At 47.9% G+C, this 18,817-nt stretch overlaps 1 protein-coding gene across 7 annotated transcripts in view; it reads right to left on the reverse strand.

Moving 5' to 3' along the window:
* The window catches only part of INPP4B (inositol polyphosphate-4-phosphatase type II B), an 812,760-nt gene that overhangs the window by 118,729 nt on the left and 675,214 nt on the right, over positions 1 to 18,817 (reverse strand). For all 7 annotated transcript variants that reach the window (XM_033939865.1, XM_033939855.1, XM_033939874.1 and 4 more), the window contains 2 exons: positions 18,386 to 18,509; positions 4,068 to 4,185 (listed from right to left, as the gene is read on the reverse strand). In XM_033939865.1, coding sequence (XP_033795756.1) covers positions 4,068 to 4,185; positions 18,386 to 18,509 — 242 coding nt within the window. The remainder of the gene's footprint in view (positions 1 to 4,067; positions 4,186 to 18,385; positions 18,510 to 18,817) is intronic.

Raw genomic sequence — 18,817 nt, forward strand, 5'->3', positions numbered from 1 at the left:
CACCCCCTGTCAGAGCCCTTTAAAAGAAGGCTTTTCTTCGGCGCCATGAAGTCCTGCGCTGAATTGTCGGTGCTCGTTTGTCGGCACGCGTCTGTCTCTCGCACTTAAGACCCGTCACCGTTTCCATCCACTAACTGTGTGTTAAGGATGTAATGTGCTCTGGCAAAAGGACCCCTATTTTTTTTTTCAATAGCGCCTAAGCAGGTATTTAATTTTATTTATTTAAAAACTTGTACCCCACTTAAACCTAAGCGGTTCACATAATACATACATAATCAAACAATACAATTTATTTACAGAAATTAGATAGCTCTAAGCAGGGCAGGATTAATTCGTTGAGGACCCCTAGGCACACAAGTACACTGGGCCCCCCTGCCCCGCCCCACCCTACCATGCACCCAGGCGGAAACAGGAAGCTGCGTCAGAGGGAATTGGGCAAGCAGCACCGCTTGCACAATTACAGTTCCCGTTGCCTTTCTTACCCGCGTTGCTTGCTTGTCTTACTTTCCGTCGATGGGGGGAGCTGCGTTGCCGATCGGGGGTGGGGCCCGCGTTGCCGATCGGGGGTGGGGTCCGCGCTGCCGATTGATGCTGGAGGGGCCCATCGCCGTTTGGAAAAAACAATGTTGATGCCCTCCTTCATCGGGCCCCCCTGACCATTTCGGGCCCTAGGCACGTGCCTACTTGTCCTATTGGTTAATCCTGCCATGGCTCTAAGTCTAATAGATGCTGGCACTATCATCTCGAAGCTGGGACATTAGATCATTTACTATTCTATTGTCCATTGATACTTAGCTTTTGGAAATCCATTTGGGGGTCAAATGAACAATTTACTGGAAAATCCGGTGGCATTATCGTATGATAGTGTGTTATTTGGTACATCAATGAGAGCTAAGAGCCAAATATCCTCTAATAATAACAAACTTTCACTCATTAGGACCGGGGTTGCCATACAGCATATTACGAAAAACTGGAATCGGCTGAGTTATAATTTTTGGTGGAATTCGTTGTGCCACATCTTTAAAATGGAGCGAGTAAAGGCCATTCAGCAGGGGCATTTTAAGAAATTTAAGGATGGTTGGGAGCCATTAACAAAATATTGTACATAATGAATATTATTTTTTCCCTTTGTTCATACACGTCCAGAGTGGGGAGGGGATAACTTTATGTTTTCTTATGCTTAAGAACAATTGTTGGGTATAAGGGGGGAGGGATATTTGATGTGAATTAGACTTTGATGGAATATTAAGTGATGTTAAAGTGTAAAGTGATTGTATCTTATGTTGCACTTATTGAAAGTTTTAAACATGAATAAAGAATTTTTTTAAAAAACTAAAAACAACAACAATTACAACAAATATATAACTTACAGTCATGTAAAAACTCTTCAAAAACTAATTTATAAAAACAAGAGAATTTTCAAGAAAAAGCCTCTACAAATAATTGTTTATTCAAAGTGTTTGATTGGACGCTTATCCAGCAGTACAAAGCGTTGAACAAAGTATTTAAAAATTACAGGAAGACAAACATTTCTGCATTATAGACATATATGTATTCAATTATTGGACAAACCAGGACTAAACAATAGCAAAAGGGGGCAGAAATACAATTTTTTATAGAAAGGATACATAAAAGGAAAATACAATAGGAAATGGGAAATAAAATTAAAAAAAAAAAAATAATAATAATAATTAAGAATTGGTGGAATGGAAATTAGAAACAGTTAAAATTTTTAAAGTAGGGAGATAACTAATTAGCAGTTATAGGCATCCTTAAAGAGAAAACACTTTAAACTGCTCTTGAACTTCTGCATGTTTCGTTCGGCTCTTAAATACAGAGGAAGAGAGTTCCAGATCAAAGGAGCGGTTACTGAAAAAATAAGGGTGCGACGAGTGCCGATTATCTTCAGGGATGGGACATTAAGGGTATGCCTGGAGGCTGATCTTAAGGCTCTAGGGGGGTCATGAGGGATCAACAGTCTATAAATGCCGGAGCATTGGTTTGTAAAGTTTTATAAGTCAGGAGGGCGATTTTATAAGTTAGCCTATGTAAAACGGGCAGGTTGTCTTCAACACACTCTTAAATTTCTGCCTGTTAAACTGGTGCTCCCTTACAAAATTACCCATTCCCCCCAATTCTACAAATGGCCGTCAAAACTGCGTGTACAAAGTTGGATAATAAGACAATTAGCACTAACCAACAATTATGTTAATTGGCAAAAATTTGAATTTATGCGCACATCCTGCTAGCTGCTAATCTATAAAGATTCGAATGTAAATGTTTTAGCGTGCAACTGAAAAGGGGTGTGGCCATGGGCAGGTCAGGAACATTCACTAGAGATGCGCACAGTATTACAGAATCTGGGGATCCCTGCCTAATTCAGGTGTGAGGATTTCTACCAGCTCTCAGTTGGGTGTAAATCTTTGCACCCAAAATTGGGCATGGATCCTGGTGCTAAGTGCTATTCTAATAACGATGCCATAGGAGGCGCCTTAGGCACCTGGGCCTACCAGAGTCTTAGGCCTTCATCCCAGTGCATTCTGGGATGCACAGGGAGGGGCCTAAGACTCCGATTGGCCCAGGTGCCTGATTCCGATTGGCCAGTCAGGGTCTTAGGATCCTCCCTGGAGCATCCCAGAATGCACCGGGAAGGGGAAGGCCCGCCATTTTCCAGTGGCGGGCCTGCCAGCTGGAAGTATATGCTTCCCTCCAGCTTGACGGGGGGAGGTGGTGGTCTCTCCCCTTTAGAGGGATCGCCAGGTGGGTGGGTGGGGGAGTTGACGGATAGAAGGGTGGTTGCCAGGTTGTGGGGGTGGGGGTCGGTTGATCACTGGGTGGAGAGAGTGTTCTGACAGGAGGGAGTGGGCATTCCTTCTGCCTATCGTGGTTGGGTGGGGGGGGGTGTTTCAGGGAGGTGTTTTGACAGGAGGGAATGAGCACTCCTTCTGTTGGAAGATGCTTCAGGGATAGTGGCAGGAGGGAGTGGGCATCCCTCCTGCCACCTGACTTCACTGGGGGGTGCGAGTTCCCTGCCGCAGCTGCTCAGCCGATTGCATCAGAGAGATTTCTGTGCCGCGATCAGCATAGTGGTCGTGTCTATTTGACATGTAGACCAGCTTTTTTTGTTGGCCTACATTTCAGGCACCTATTGCGTCCCTAGGGAGATGCATAGATCTGCCTAAGTTCGCCCAAGGCCACTTCTGGGCAAAACCACAACCATGCCTAGCCTTGGGCGAGCTTAAGCGTCCCTACACGTCTCCCTCAACCGCAACAGATACCCACGGTGTAGGCGGCCTGCCTCGGGGCGTTTTTTTAAAATGCACGTCCCAATTGGCGGGTTATAAAGCGGTAGGACACCTACGGCCGCCTATAATTGGGACACTGTTTAAAGAATATTGCCCCTATGTGCTCAGAGTGGACTGAATCTCACGTTAACCGGCTAAGTTGCTGCTGCGCCTTATCTCCAGGGCAGGATTAACCAATAGGCCCAGTAGGCACGTGCCTAGGGCCCAAAATGGTAGGGGGGCCCGATGAAGGAGGGCATCAACATTGTTTTTTCCAAACGGCGATGGGCCCCTCCAGCATCGATTGGCAACGTGGACCCCCCCGATCGGCAATGCGAGCCCCCCCTCCCGATCAGCAACGTTGCCCCCCCATCGACCAAAAGTAAGACAAGCAAGCAACACGGGTAAGAAAGGCAACGGGAACTGTAATTTTGCAAGTGGTGCTGCTTGCCCAAAGCATCCCTCTGATGCAGCTTCCTGTTTCCGCCTGGGCGCATGGTGGGGTGGGACGGGGCAGGGTGCCCAGTGTATTTGTGTGCCTAGGGGCCCTCGACGAATTAATCCTGACCTGCATATCTCCGTCCCCGGTTAAATCCTATTAAATTGTATTTATACCATGTATTATAGTTTCTGTGTACTATATATTCATGTTTCTTTGTATTAAATATCAACCCCTAAGTTTTTAAAGATGTACCAAAGAATCAAATGGGTGCAAATGAATATGGAGGTCTTATCCACATGCACAACCCGGACCTCTGCTTTTGTGGCACAAACAGCACTTACCGCCTTCCGCTAACCACCGGTAGAAAATCCTCAGACTGGGCTTCCACTATTTTGAACATTACACGCTGTAGATCTGAAATGCCAAGAACCATGTCCTCTAGCATCCCGACTTCCTCACCTGCAGGGGGAGACATTAGAATTAGAGCATGTCAGCTGCTAAGCAATGTGCACAGCCACTGGGAGAGACCAGGAAAGTACTGGGAAAGAGGGGAAGGGAGGCGGTGAAGCCCCATTTGCGCCAAGGAGAAGGTGCTGAGCATATTATGCAGATCAGTGAAATGAGCGCCTGTTCTAATGCCTTTTAGGTGCAAAATGTGAAAAGAATAAAGGGTGGGAATTAGAGAATGACACGGTGACAAAATTCATCACCGTCCCCGTCCCCGCGGATAACCGCGGGAAAACATCTTCATGTCATTCTTTAAGGAGAGAGGGAAGAATCAGAGTATGAATGGCCACAACCACTGACCCACAAGCTTTGCTTTGAAGAATGCTGGTGTAGAAGGACCGAGGTTGAAATAGACACTAGAAAATGACATGGGATTATTTCCCGCGGTTATCCGCGGGGACGGGGACGGTGATGAATTTTGTCACCGTGTCATTCTCTAGTGGGAATAGTTTGACCAGGCGCTGCACTCTGTTGTTGTAAGTTGCTTTCACGCGCTACTGCATTTTGCTCCGCACCTCTCAATTCTCCAGTTCCGCTATCAAAAAGAACAATTTTAAATTTCTGGGGCGGGCAGGACGACACAGGTGATTGGGACGGGTTTCCAGAGGCCTGTCATATCTGATAAACATCACACATAGGCCCTCTTTTAAAAGTGTGTGGGGAGGGATAATCTTTTATTGACTTCCCAGGCTGGGCATCTCAGCAGAGATATTAAATAGCTTTTGAGATTATATTTTCTTGAGAGCACTTGAAAACAGGACAACGTGTGTAGAAGTCTCACTCTGCCATTCAGAAACGTAGCCAGACCTCAGTTTTTGGGTGGACATGACCCATAAATACTTTGGCTGGCGGGGATCCTTGGAGAAGACTCATCCTCCCGGTAGTCAGCAGCATGCTTCCAGCTGCTGACACCAGCACTCCCCCCTCCCCCTGGCGCATATTCTGTTTTATCGGCATCCCTCATGCACAGATATGGGGGGATTCCAAATGAAATGAGCGTGTGTTGGAGGGAGGGGGAGTAAAAAACAAAAGGAATTGACCCCAAAATATCCACAAAGAAGAAAATCCAGAGAAAACCAAGAAAACCTCTGTGGAGTGACGATGTTCCTAAATGGACTTTATTTGAAAGTGTCAAAGTTCCAAAGGTACACCGAAATCATCCACATAAAATAATTCCATCCACATAAAAATAAATCATCCATATAAGAGTCTTAAAGGACCTAGTCCGCTAGGGATACAGGACCCAACGCGGTCCGCAAATGCAAGCAGTGTCTCACTTCCGGCTCACCACACAATTGTTTCCCACGTACTCACCTTTATAGGACTCCCAGGGACCCCCTGAAGAAGACTTTTTGTCGAAACGCGGACCGTGTTGGGTCCTGTATCCCTAGCGGACTAGGTCCTTTAAGGCTGTTATGTGGATGAATTTATTTTTATGTGGATGATTTCGATGTACTTTTGGAACTTTGACACTTTCAAATAAAGATCGTCACTCCACGGAGGGAGGGGGAGTGCCACGTTGGCAGCTGGAAGCGCGTGGCTGACTGCTGGGAGAATGAGTCTGTTTGGGATTCTTCAGCTGGCGGGTCCTAGGAATCCTCGCCAGCTACATTAACAATGTGTGCCAGCACTGGGTGGGCCTGAAGAGAAACCTGCCCACCCGGGTCCACCTGTGGCTATGCCACTGCTCACGCTTTATGCCCAAATTGCCATGCAATAACTTAAAAGCCTCTTTGTTAACTGTTGGGGCATTGACAGCATTTGCCCATGCAGTTAATTGCAAAAGAGTTAATGCAGATCACTTACCCCTGGATTCCATATAGGGCGTTCAAAACTGCGCTTGCAAATTTAAGCTTGCGTCCAATTTGCGCAATTTAATGAGCCGATTAAGGATGGATTCTGTAACTGGCATCGATATCGGTGGCTGCCTTAAAAGCGTCCGCCAATCGCATGTCAATCATGCATCGGCGCTGGTTTCAGAACCGCGGCCTACATTTCCGGTGCCTATCTTCATGTGAATCACACGTACGTAGGTGTTTTAGGCCACTTAACCCAACATCTGGCATTGGCCACGCCTACTTTGGTGTTCGGCAGCCTAAAGCGCCTATTTAGGTGTGATTCTGGAGCCTTTTATTTAGGTGGTGGTAAATGCTTCAACCTCTCCAGGGGTTTTTTTTTGGCCATTTCTAACGCCATTCTTCAATTAATTTATGCGCCTAAGTTTAGTCTAGTCTAGTCTAGTCTTCGGTTTATATACCGGGTCATCTCCTAGCAGAGATCGACTCGGTTCACAAATAATTAAGACCAGAATAAATAAAAAGAGGCGAACGCAGAGAGAGGGGTGACATGATCGAGACGTTCAAGTATCTCACGGGCCGCATCAAGGTGGAAGAAGATATCTTCTTTTTCAAGGGTCCCGCGGCAACAAGGGGGCATCCGTGGAAAATCAGGGGCGGGAAACTGCACGTGGACACCAGGAAATTCTTTTTCACTGAAAGGGTGGTTGATCGCTGGAATAGTCTTCCACTTCAGGTTATTGAGGCCAGCAGCGTGCCTGATTTTAAGGCCAAATGGGATAGACACGTGGGATCTATTCACAGAGAAAGGTAGGGGAGGGTCATTGGGGTGGGCAGACTAGATGGGCCCATGCCGTGGCCCTTATCTGCCGTCTATTTCTATGTTTCTATGAACATGAAAAAGAGAATGTTAAAGTGCTATCAATTCGTCAGTTCAGTAGGTAAGCCATTAAGATATTGTGTAAACCAGGGGTAGGCAATTCCGGGCCTCGAGAGCCGGAGCCAGGTCAGGTTTTCAGGATATCCACAATAAATATGCATGAGATAGATTTGCATCTCAAGGCGGCAGTGCATGGAGGCCGCAGAGTCGAAAGAAGAAGAGATGCTTGATGCAGGGAAGGCATAAAAACCAGTATAGGGTAGGCATAAAAACCGGGAGGGTGTGTGTGTGTGTGAAAGGGCTTATCTAAGCTAACTGTGGGCCCATCCAAAATACTGGGTATGGATACGCCACTGGTTGGTGTATATCCTCATGCCCAATGTTAGGTGTAAATGCCAACACTATGGGCTATTCTATACATGGCACCCATGCAAAAACTCTTTATAGAATAGTGCCCAGCGCATATTTTTTTCAGTGCCCAAATTTAGGTGCTATTTACTAAATCTAGGGCTAGATTCACAAAGCAAACCGATCGTGTACCGATCGGTTTGTGACCCCTTTGCAACCATAATTCCCTCCTGCACTATTCACTAACCTCTCCAGCAATCCGCTTCAAATCCATGCATGCAAATGAGGAGAAACGCATGCAAAGTAGACAGGGATGCGATTCACCAAACAAATTTTTAAAACCGACTGGGCTGGCTGATCAACCCAAGAAGCGACTGCTGGGGACCAGTTGAAAACGTCTTTCCGACTCTCCAGCTCCATAGCAGCCCTGCTCTCTGCACGCCCTGCTCTCTGCGGCCCCAAATCTCTCCTGCCTGCTGCCCTGATGGTCCTCCCCGGATCTCTCCTGCCTGCTCTGCCCCGAATAGCCGCATCGCCGCCCTGCTCTGCTCCATCTCTCCTGCCTGCTCGCCCTGAATCGCTGCCCTGCTCTGCTCCATCTCTCTGCCTGCTCGCCCTGAATCGCTGCCCTGCTCTGCCTAGATCTCTCCTGCCTGCTCTGCCCCGAATAGCCGCATCGCCGCCCTGCTCTGCTCCATCTCTCCTGCCTGCTCGCCCTGAATCGCTGCCCTGCTCTGCTCCATCTCTCTGCCTGCTCGCCCTGAATCGCTGCCCTGCTCTGCCTAGATCTCTCCTGCCTGCTCTGCCCCGAATAGCCGCATCGCCGCCCTGCTCTGCTCCATCTCTCCTGCCTGCTCGCCCTGAATCGCTGCCCTGCTCTGCCTAGATCTCTCCTGCCTGCTCGCCCCGAATCGCTGCCCTGCTCTGCTCCATCTCTCTGCCTGCTCGCCCTGAATCGCTGCCCTGCTCTGCCTAGATCTCTCCTGCCTGCTCTGCCCCGAATAGCCGCATCGCCGCCCTGCTCTGCTCCATCTCTCCTGCCTGCTCGCCCTGAATCGCTGCCCTGCTCTGCCTAGATCTCTCCTGCCTGCTCTGCCCCGAATAGCCGCATCGCCGCCCTGCTCTGCTCCATCTCTCCTGCCTGCTCGCCCTGAATCGCTGCCCTGCTCTGCCTAGATCTCTTCTGCCTGCTCGCCCCGAATCGCTGCCCTGCTCTGCTCCATCTCTCTGCCTGCTCGCCCTGAATCGCTGCCCTGCTCTGCCTAGATCTCTCCTGCCTGCTCTGCCCCGAATAGCCGCATCGCCGCCCTGCTCTGCTCCATCTCTCCTGCCTGCTCGCCCTGAATCGCTGCCCTGCTCTGCCTAGATCTCTCCTGCCTGCTCGCCCCGAATCGCTGCCCTGCTCTGCTCCATCTCTCTGCCTGCTCGCCCTGAATCGCTGCCCTGCTCTGCCTAGATCTCTCCTGCCTGCTCTGCCCCGAATAGCCGCATCGCCGCCCTGCTCTGCTCCATCTCTCCTGCCTGCTCGCCCTGAATCGCTGCCCTGCTCTGCCTAGATCTCTCCTGCCTGCTCGCCCCGAATCGCTGCCCTGCTCTGCCTAGATCTCTCCTGCCTGCTCGCCCCAAATCGCTGCCCTGCTCTGCTCCATCTCTCTGCCTGCTCGCCCTGAATCGCTGCCCTGCTCTGCCTAGATCTCTCCTGCCTGCTCGCCCCGAATCGCCGCCCTGCTCTGCCCCGATCTCTCCTGCCTGATCGCCCTGAATCGCCACCCTGCTCTGCCCCGATCTCTCCCGCCTGCTCGCCCCGAAATCGCCGCCCTGTTTTGCCCCAATTTCTCCTGCCTGCTTGCCCCGAATCACCATCCTGCTCGTCCCCGGTTTTCTCCTGCCTGCCGCTCCTAATCTCTCCTGCCTTTCCCCGCACTGTGAGCCCATGATTTTAACCAAGGGCTCAATGGGCTAAAAAAAGTTTTAAAAAAAAGATGCGGCTCGGATGGGTCTAGAGGCATGCGCAGACCATCTACAAATGGTCTGAGCACGCGTCGGGATTGCACACCAGCGATCTGTGCCGGCAGATGGAGGTGTTCCTCCGATCGCCCCCATCTGCATATTAGAATTTCAAGATTCCATTGGGCCTGCCCGGATAGGGCACGGGTTAGTCCTGATCGGGCAGGTTCGTGAATCTAGCCCCTAGTTCTTAATGTCAAGGCATTAGGAGCCCTTTGACTAAAGCGTGCTAAAATCTGGGTTTAATGTATTCTAACAGAGGACTTTCCCCCGCATGCTAAGCCCAGATTTAATGTGGCACAATTTAAGGCTTTTTTAAAACATATATTTTTATCAGGCCAGGTTCATGTTAGCACTCGTTACCTGTAAAAAGTTAATGTGGGCGCGCTTACCATCTCCAATTTAGGAAGCGCTAAATACTCCTAAGTTAACTCTGTAGTAGCCAATTGATATGCAAATCCAAATTTGCAAGCTGGTTAATGCTTTCACACACATTCACCACTCATGTCACACCTCTTTCCCCCCCCCCAAAAAAAAAAGAAAACTTGAGCACAAAAAAAGGAGAAAATACCACAAAACAAGCATTAAGGCCTAGATTAACTAAGCCCACCGATCCTACTCGATCCATGGAAGGCCGAATGATTCTCAACGTGTCCTCGTGCAAATGGGGGCAGTCGGAGGCACTCCTCCAACCGACCACATGGATCACTACAGAGCAATCCTGACGCATGCGCAGGCCATCTTCTTTGCCTGTAGATGGTCTGCGCATGCTTTCAGAGCTGGAAACTTAAATTTTTTTTTTTAACTTTTAATTCGCAAACCCGTGGTTTTAACCCGCTTTAAACCCGCGGGTTAAAACCATGAGCTCGCACTGTGGGGAAGGGCAGGAGAGTCGGGGCAGAAAGCGGTGCGGCAGAGAGCAAGAGAATCGGGACAGAGAGCAGGGCAGTTGGAAAGGATGTGAGTGACTGGTCCCCAGCAGTTGCTTCTTTGTTGATTGGCCAACCCAGGAGTTCCTGATTTTGGTTAGTGAATCGCTGCCTTCCTACTTTGCATGCTGTTTCCCCTCATTTGCATGCGCGGGTCGGATTGGAGGATGGTCGACACAGAGGTTAGTGAATCGGGTCGGAGGAAAATCAGGTCGGTACACGATCGCAAACACGATCGGTGGGCTCAGTGAATCTAGAAAGGTCGGATTCTATAAAAATGCCTGACTCCTAGATGCCACTCAGCGTGTTTGTCAATCAACTGCTAGGTGTGGTTTATAGAATCACACCTAACTCAGGTGTCGCTTAGGCATCCCAATGCACGTGGCAAGACGCTCTGTGCCAGCTGTAAGCTGCAGCTAACATATGAATTAGTGTGCAATGTCAAGCCTCTATGCTATTACTGTGCCTGGACGCTAACTAGAGAATGACACGGTGAAAAAATTCATCACCGTTCCCGTCCCCGCGGATAACCGTGGGAAACCATCTTCATGTCATTCTTTAAAGAGAGAAAGAAGAATCAGAGTATGAATGGCCTCAACCACTGACCCGCAAACTTTGCTTTGAAGAATGCTGGTGTAGAAGGACTGAGGTTGAAACAGACACTAAAGAATGGCAGTCTCTGGTATCCAGAGCAGATATTGTGATGTCATAATGCCTCATTCCACCAGTGCCTAAGAACCAATTGCATCAGTGATGTCACAATGGCTTCATTATCCTTGGCTCCCATAAGAATCAGAGTATGAATGGCCACAACCACTGACCCGCAAGCTTTGCTTTGAAGAATGCTGGTGTAGAAGGACTGAGGCTGAAATAGACACTAGAAAATGACATGGGATTATTTCCCGCGGTTATCCGCGGGGACGGGAACAGTGATGAATTTTGTCACCGTGTCATTCTCTAGCACTAACCCTATGTTCTAATTCATATATTAATTGCTTAATGTTTTTTAGCAAAAGGGACCCAAATTCTCTTTAAAAATCCATGATCCTATATAATTTTACATTATTTATTTTTATTCCTCCCCACCCCACAAACAGTGCTTGACATGAACAGAGTGAAGTTTACTACAATATTTACTTTGCCTTTTTACTTATTTTTGAGGCATACCGAATATACTCAAATATAAACCGAGATTTTTGGGCCCAGAAAGTTAGCCAAAAATGAGGGTCTCGGTTTATATTCAGGTCAGCCCCACCCTTCCCAGACCTGTTGCAGGCCTCCCCTGGGCCTACCATAATCCCCTGTGGTCCAACGGTGGGTCGGGATAAGAGGATAAGGGGATAGATTTGTAAGGAAGTTCTTCACCCAGAGAGTGGTAGAGAGCTGTACCGCTCTTCCAGAGGCTGTTATAGGGGAAAACACCCTCCAAGGATTCAAGACAAAGTTAGACAAGTTTCTGCTGAACAAGAACGTGTGCTGGTAGGGCTAATCTCAGTTAGGGTGCTGGTCTTAGACCAGAGGGCCACCGCGTGAGCGGACTGCTGGGCATGACGGACCACTGGTCTGACCCAGCAGTGGCAATTCTTATGTTCTTATACCTCCCGCCTCCTATCCCAGTCGATTTTGACACATCCCGCCTCCCAGACTTTTAAATAGCCAACCTTTAAAGCCCTGGTGGTCCAGCGGTGAACTGGGACAGGAGCGATCTTCCTATGCTCCTGCCCCGTGCAGAGCCGCAATGTGAAATGGCTGCTGCAAGTTCTCGCGAGACGTGGAAGGTAGTGAAAGCATTTTTCACTTCCTGTGAGATGACCACAGACAAAGCGAAACTTGGATGGACTCCAACTGTGGATAGAATCCTCAGCTTTTCATAGACACAGTACGGGACAAACACTGTGGCCAATGAACGACCCAGGATGGGTGAGAACAAATAGGAGGTTGCAAACAATGATACTGGATACTTTGTAAAGCAAGTGCATGCAAAACTCATAAGGTATTTATACAGCAAGTTAGGAATCAACAGGACTGGCATGGTGGGGGGGGGGGGGGGTTGCAGGGAGGGCATAAAGGATAGTTGCCCTGGGCCCCACAGCTTTGAGGGTTCCCCGTGGGCCAATGTCTTCCCCCTTCCCTCTGCACCTGACGTTACCCTCACCTTCCCAGTCTTCCTGGCAAAATCCATATTTGTTCATGGAGAGTACTGGCCGCAGCAGTGATTCTGCCTTCCTTGCCTTCCTTCTGCTACAGTCTGCCCAGGCGGAAACAGGAAGTTACATCACTGGAGCAGCGTGCGGCAGAAGGAAAACATGGAGGGGGGCCACAGGCAGCACATTCGAATCATTGCCATGGCTGGCAGTCCCTGGGAAAATGGGTTTTGGAAGGTGAGGGCAACATTGGACAGATGGGGAGAGAAGAGGGAAGATATGCTGATCCAAGGAAGCCCCAAAATACAAACAGCGCAGCAAAAAAAAGGCAAGGGAGGCATCCTATCGGCCAAAAGAACATCTATTAAAATAAAGAATGTTCTATTGGCTGATAAGACGCCTACCTTGCCCTTTTTTGCTGCCCTTCTTGTTAAAAATAGAACAGGGAGGGGTTCAAATTAAAGGGAAATGCCAGACTGGGGGGGAGGTGAAAGGGAAGAAATTATGGGCCCAGAAACAGATGAAAGGGATAGAGAGATGGTGGGCAATGATCTGGAAGGAGGGAGGAGAAAGGGAGTGAAGTTGGACGCAGGGTGGTGTGGAAGCAGAGAGAAAAAGAGGGGAGGATAGTTGGGAAGAGAAAGGGAGAGGTGGTGGACTGGGAGTGGTTGGTTGGTGGGTAAGTAGGAAGGGAGGGAGAGATATGGGATGGGAAAGCAGTTGGGAAGAGAAAGGGAGGGAAGGTAGAGAAGGAGCTAGATATGCTGGATAGGAAGGCACCCTGGAAGCAAGAGAGAGAGGTTGTATCAGGGGATGGGAGAGTGAAATGTTAGATCTGGGGGTGGAAGCATCTCTTTTGTTCTCTCCTTCCCATTGTTCAGCAGCAAGGGGGGGAGGGAAGAACAACAGAAAAGAGAGGGAGTAATGTTGGACCATGGAGGATAAGATAAGAGAGAGGAGAAATGGACCAGTTGGAGGGCAGGAGGAAGGAGAAGTGGGTTAGGAAGATGTTAGGGGATGGAGAGAACAGAACAAGCAGATATAGCCTACCCCACTCTCATTGCCTGAGGGGGATTCTGGAAATGGTGGAGCCACGTAGAAGAGGTCAAAAGGGGGATGACAAGAAGATGAGTGAGTAGCAATATTCCATGCAACCAAGCTGAAGAGCCCTAATCATTTTAGTCTTTCCTCATACGAGAGGAGTTCCATCCCCTTTACCATCTTGGTCGCTCCTCTTTGAACCTTTTCTAGCGCCACTATATCTTTCTTGAGATAAGGAGACCAGAATTCAACGCAATACACCAGATGAGGTTGCACCATGGAGTGATACAGGGGCATTATGACATTCTTAGTCATGTTAACCATCCCTTTTTTAATAATTTCCAGCATCCTGTTTGCTTTTTTGGCCGCCACCACACATTGGGTGGAAGGTTTCATCATACTGTCTACAATGACACCCAGATCCTTATCTTGGGTGCTAATTAGAGAATCACACGGTGACAAAATTCGTCACCATTCCCGTCCCCGCGGATAACCGCTTACAGTTTACAGTGAACTGGCAAGACTCAAGGTGAACAAAGCCATGGGACCAGACAATTTGCACCCAAGAATGCTCAGAGAATTGAGCGATGTCCTGGCGAAACTGTTGGCTGAGCTATTCAATCTCTCCCTAAGTAAGGGGAAAGTTCCCCTGGACTGAAAATTAGCTAATGTCGTTCCTCTGCATAAAAAGGGTTGCAGGGCAGAGGCTGCGAATTATAGACCGGTGAGTCTCACATCAATAGTGTGCAAACTCATGGAAACACTAATTAAAAGCAAATTGGACACGATCTTGAATGAAGGGAATCTTCGGGATCCCAGTCAGCATGGATTCACCAAGGGTAGGTCCTGCCAATCCAATCTCATCAGCTTCTTTGACTGGGAAACAAGAAAGTTGGACTTGGGAGAGTCTTTGGACGTCGTGTACCTGGACTTCAGGAAAGCTTTTGACAGTGTCCCACACCGCAGGCTGCTAAGCAAGATGGAATCGATGGGGTTAGGAGAGACACTAACTGCATGGGTCAATGATTGGCTGAGTGGCAGACTTCAGAGGGTGGTGGTTAATGGTACCCTCTCTAAAACATCGAAGGTGACCAGTGGAGTGCCGCAGGGCTCGGTCCTGGGTCCACTCCTTTTTAACATATTCATAGGGGATCTGACTCAAGGGCTTCAAGGTAAAATAACACTATTCGCCGATGACGCCAAACTATGTAATATAGTAAGTGAATGCAGTTTACAGAATTATATGGCGCAGGACCTGCTTACATTGGAAAGTTGGTCCTCAACCTGGCAGCTAGGCTTCAATGCTAAGAAATGTAAGGTCATGCACCTCGGAAGCGGAAATCCATGCAGGACGTACTTCTTGAACGGAGAAACTTTAACTAGGACTTCAGCAGAACGAGATTTAGGAGTAATCATCAGTGCAGACATGAAAACTGCCAATCAAGTGGAGAAGGCTTCATCTAAGGCAAGGCAGATATTGGGTTGTATCAATAGAAGTTTCGTCAGCCGAAAGCCTGAAGTCATAATGCCGTTATACAGGGCCATGGTGAGACCTCATCTGGAGTACTGTGTGCAATTCTGGAGGCCACATTACAGTAAAGATGTGCGCAGAATTGAATCGGTTCAACGGACGGCCACCAGGATGATCTCGGGGCTCAAGGGTCTCTCGTACGAAGAGAGACTGAACAAATTGCAGCTCTACACTCTTGAGGAACGTAGGAAGAGGGGAGACATGATCGAAACATTTAAGTACCTCACGGGATGTGTCGAAGTGGAAGATGATATTTTCTTTCTCAAGGGACCCTCGGCCACAAGAGGGCACCCGCTCAAACTCAGGGGCGGAAAATTTCATGGCGACACCAGAAAGTATTTCTTCACAGAGAGAGTGGTTGATCATTGGAACAAGCTTCCAGTGCAGGTGATCGAGGCAGACAGCGTGCCAGACTTTAAGAATAAATGGGATACCCATGTGGGATCCCTACGAGGGTCAAGATAAGGAAATTGGGTCATTAGGGCATAGACAGGGGGTGGGTAAGCAGAGTGGGCAGACTTGATGGGCTGTAGCCCTTTTCTGCCGTCATCTTCTATGTTTCTATGAAATAATCCCATGTCTTTTTTTAGAGTCTATTTCAACCTCAGTCCTTCTACACCAGCATTCTTCAAAGCAAAGCTTGCGGGTCAGTGGTTGTGGCCATTCATACTCTGATTCTTCCCTCTCTCCTTAAAGAATGACATGAAGATGGTTTCCCGCGGTTATCCACGGGGACGGGGACGGTGATGAATTTTGTCACCGTGTCATTCTCTAGTGCTAACCCACAAGGTGAACCCTAGCATCCGGTAACTGTGATTCAGGTTATTCTTCCCAATGTGCATCACTTTGCATTTGTCCACATTAAATTTCATCTGCCATTTGGACGCCCTGTCTTCCAATTTCCTAAGGTCTGCCTGCAATTTTTCACAATCCGCTTGAATGCAAAATATAAATATCTGAGTTAGTAGAGATTCCTGAGCTCTGCCCCTGAAGACCTCCTCCTCCGGTCCAGCAACCAGAAATTGCCAAGCTTTGACGTCAGTGGCAGTATTCCTCAGATGCCACTGCTGCCACCCCCCAACACAAGCCATGCAGTTGTAGGGAGGTGGGTAGCAGCAGCTCTGAAATACTTATGCCACCTGCAAAACCTGGGGAGTTCTGGTCACCTGACCTGAGGAGGGAGAAGAGACGGCAATCATCAGGTGAGGCTTGGGGATCCCCCACTAGCTACGGCAAAGGAGATTTTCATTTTGAGGAGGCCTAAGCTCAAAGTGGGGGGGGGGGGGCCTAACCCGCCGTCATGGTTACACCTCTGATTCTGTTCAGTACAAAATGAAGTAATTGCCGAAGATAAACTTTTGGGGGGTTCCCAATTCAGTTTTAGTATTTCTATTTCTAATTTGTGATCTATTGGTCTATATTTGGTGAGGGTCTGTCTGTGTTTTGTGTGTGAAGTCATTTAAAGTTGTTTTATAGTGGGTAGAGAAATTGTGTGTGTGTGGGGGGGGCATGGAGAACAGGAGCCCCCTCCTTAATTTATGCCCTGGGCCCCAGCATGTCTAACAATGACCCTGGGAATCCCGGTCACACAAATGAGCCTTAATACTGCTCTCTTGCGCCTCAAACAGATGGTTACTAAAAAAAAAGGGCCAAAGAGATGACCATTTCACGTCCCACACGGAAATCTGTGAGATTCCCAGTGCAAAATGAATCATCATCCCTGATGCATGCCAGTGGTTCAACATCTGTCAGTTTGGGCTCCTTTTACGAAGGCGCGGTAGCGGTTTAACGCGTGTAATAGCGTGCGCTAAACCGCCGGCTGCGCTAGCCGCTACCACCTCCTCTTGAGCAGGCGGTAGTTTTTTGGCTAGCACTGGGATTAGCGCATGATGAAAAGTCGGTTCATAGACAAAACCGCCGAAGACAAAGGCGCGCGCCGACAACTGAGCGCAAGACGGAAGCGCGTGCCGAAGAAAAAGAGTGTTTTTAGGGGCTCCGACAGGGGTTTTTGTTGGGGAATCCCCCTCACTTTACTTAATACAGATTGCGGCGGCGTTGTGAGGGGTTTGGGGGGTTGTAACCGCCCTCATTATACTGGAAACTTAACTGTTTCCTTGTTTTTTAGGGAAAAAGTGAAGTTTTCAGTAAAATGTGGGAGGTTACAACCCCACAAACCCCACACAATGCCCCCACAACGCAGCGCGATCTGTATAAAGTAAAGTGGGGGGGGTTTCCCCCCCACACACCCCTGTCGGAGCCCTTTAAAACAGTCATTTTCTTCGGCGCGTGCCTCCGCGTTGCACTCAGTTGTCTGCACGCGCCTTTGTCCCGGCGCGCTTTTGACCTGACACCGAAAAGTCGCACGCGCTGAAGCCGCTACCGCGGCTTCGTAAAAGGAGCCCTATGTTGCAGCCTCCATAAAGCTACAATGTATAGAATTCAAAGAAGCAAATTCCAGCCAGCAAGAATGGTTCATGAATAACAGATGAAATTGTTACATTACAGATTTTGGTCCACAACTAATCGCCCGCTACTTTCTTCACGAATATCGCAATCCCTTTACTTTCTCATGTGGTGTGCTAATTGGACTCCTTTTCGCATGTGGAAAGCGAAACGAAGACCAAATGCCACTTGTTGGCACCGCAACACGGACGATGGAACCTTAGATCGTAGGCTCTTTCGATGTAATAACATCCAACCTTTTTGGTCTCAAATTTGGAAAACCATTAAAAAAAAATTGCCAACTGTCCTGTAGACGTAACATTTGACGTGATTACTCTTCGCTCGCAACATCCCCGCTTTGCTGACTCTGAATGCCCACCTAAGTTGATAGACTTTCTACTTGCAATTGGTATCCTACGTGTACTGAAGATACGTCTTCATCGTCATCTGTGAACTGTTCACCTTGGGCTCTTCTGGACCAATGTGTGCAGAAAAACCTTATTCAATAATAATACTAGTAATAATAATAACTTTATTTTTTTTTATACCGCAATATCACAAATATTTCAGAGCGGTTTACAGAGGAAATAGACTGCATACAGACGGCGATAATACAAAAAAACTTTCAAAATTACATTAGCATCTTAAGATTAATCGAGCTTATCTGGGAGTGTTTTAGGAGTGCATCAAGGCAGAAGTGGAGTCAGCGAAATTTGTCAAAGAGATAAGTTTTGATCGACTTCCTGAAAGTTTGATAAGAAAGTGCGTTTGAAATAAAGTTGGTTAAACGTTTGTTCCATTTGCCTGCTTGGAATGACCATCTCTGTATGTGCTTCCTTTAATTTTCATCTCGTCTTTTCTTTCCCTCATTCTCTATATGTAAGATGGCGATTATTGGCAAGCATCACGTTAGAGAGTTTAATTATTCGATTTCAACCACATTTGTTCTGAATTATTGATATGTTTCCTATTGATGGTTTTTGGTAACTTTCCTAAAATGTCAATAAAATTTTGGAACCGAGATTAATACTTACTATATGTACTAAGAAGACCTTCGTATTGTACTAACATCCCCACGGTGTGGAGCTGCTGCAGGAAGCCTTGATCGTGGAAACTTGAATGCAGCTTGATAATAAAGCCGCAGACTAATCCAGCCAGCTAAAACATTAGGAAAACAAAATATTTGGATTAACTAATGCAATTTCAGAGATGTAAGAGCAACACAGCCTGCCGTTTACATGGGAGAAAACTGTTTACAGTACACAAGTCTTGTAGCTAATTTTCTAAGGGAAATAAATCAGGCAAGAGAGCTCTAAAAAGTGCCTTCACTTCTACAAAGTGGTTGATATTTATATGGGTGACTGAAGGGGGGTAAAAAAAGCATGTGAATATTTGAAAAACCAAATGTATGAACACAGTTTACTCCCTCACCTGAAACGCAGATGTGAGTATTCCTCTTTTTAATG

Source organism: Geotrypetes seraphini, chromosome 1 (assembly GCF_902459505.1).
Source record: "Geotrypetes seraphini chromosome 1, aGeoSer1.1, whole genome shotgun sequence".
Classification (NCBI taxonomy): domain Eukaryota; kingdom Metazoa; phylum Chordata; class Amphibia; order Gymnophiona; family Dermophiidae; genus Geotrypetes; species Geotrypetes seraphini.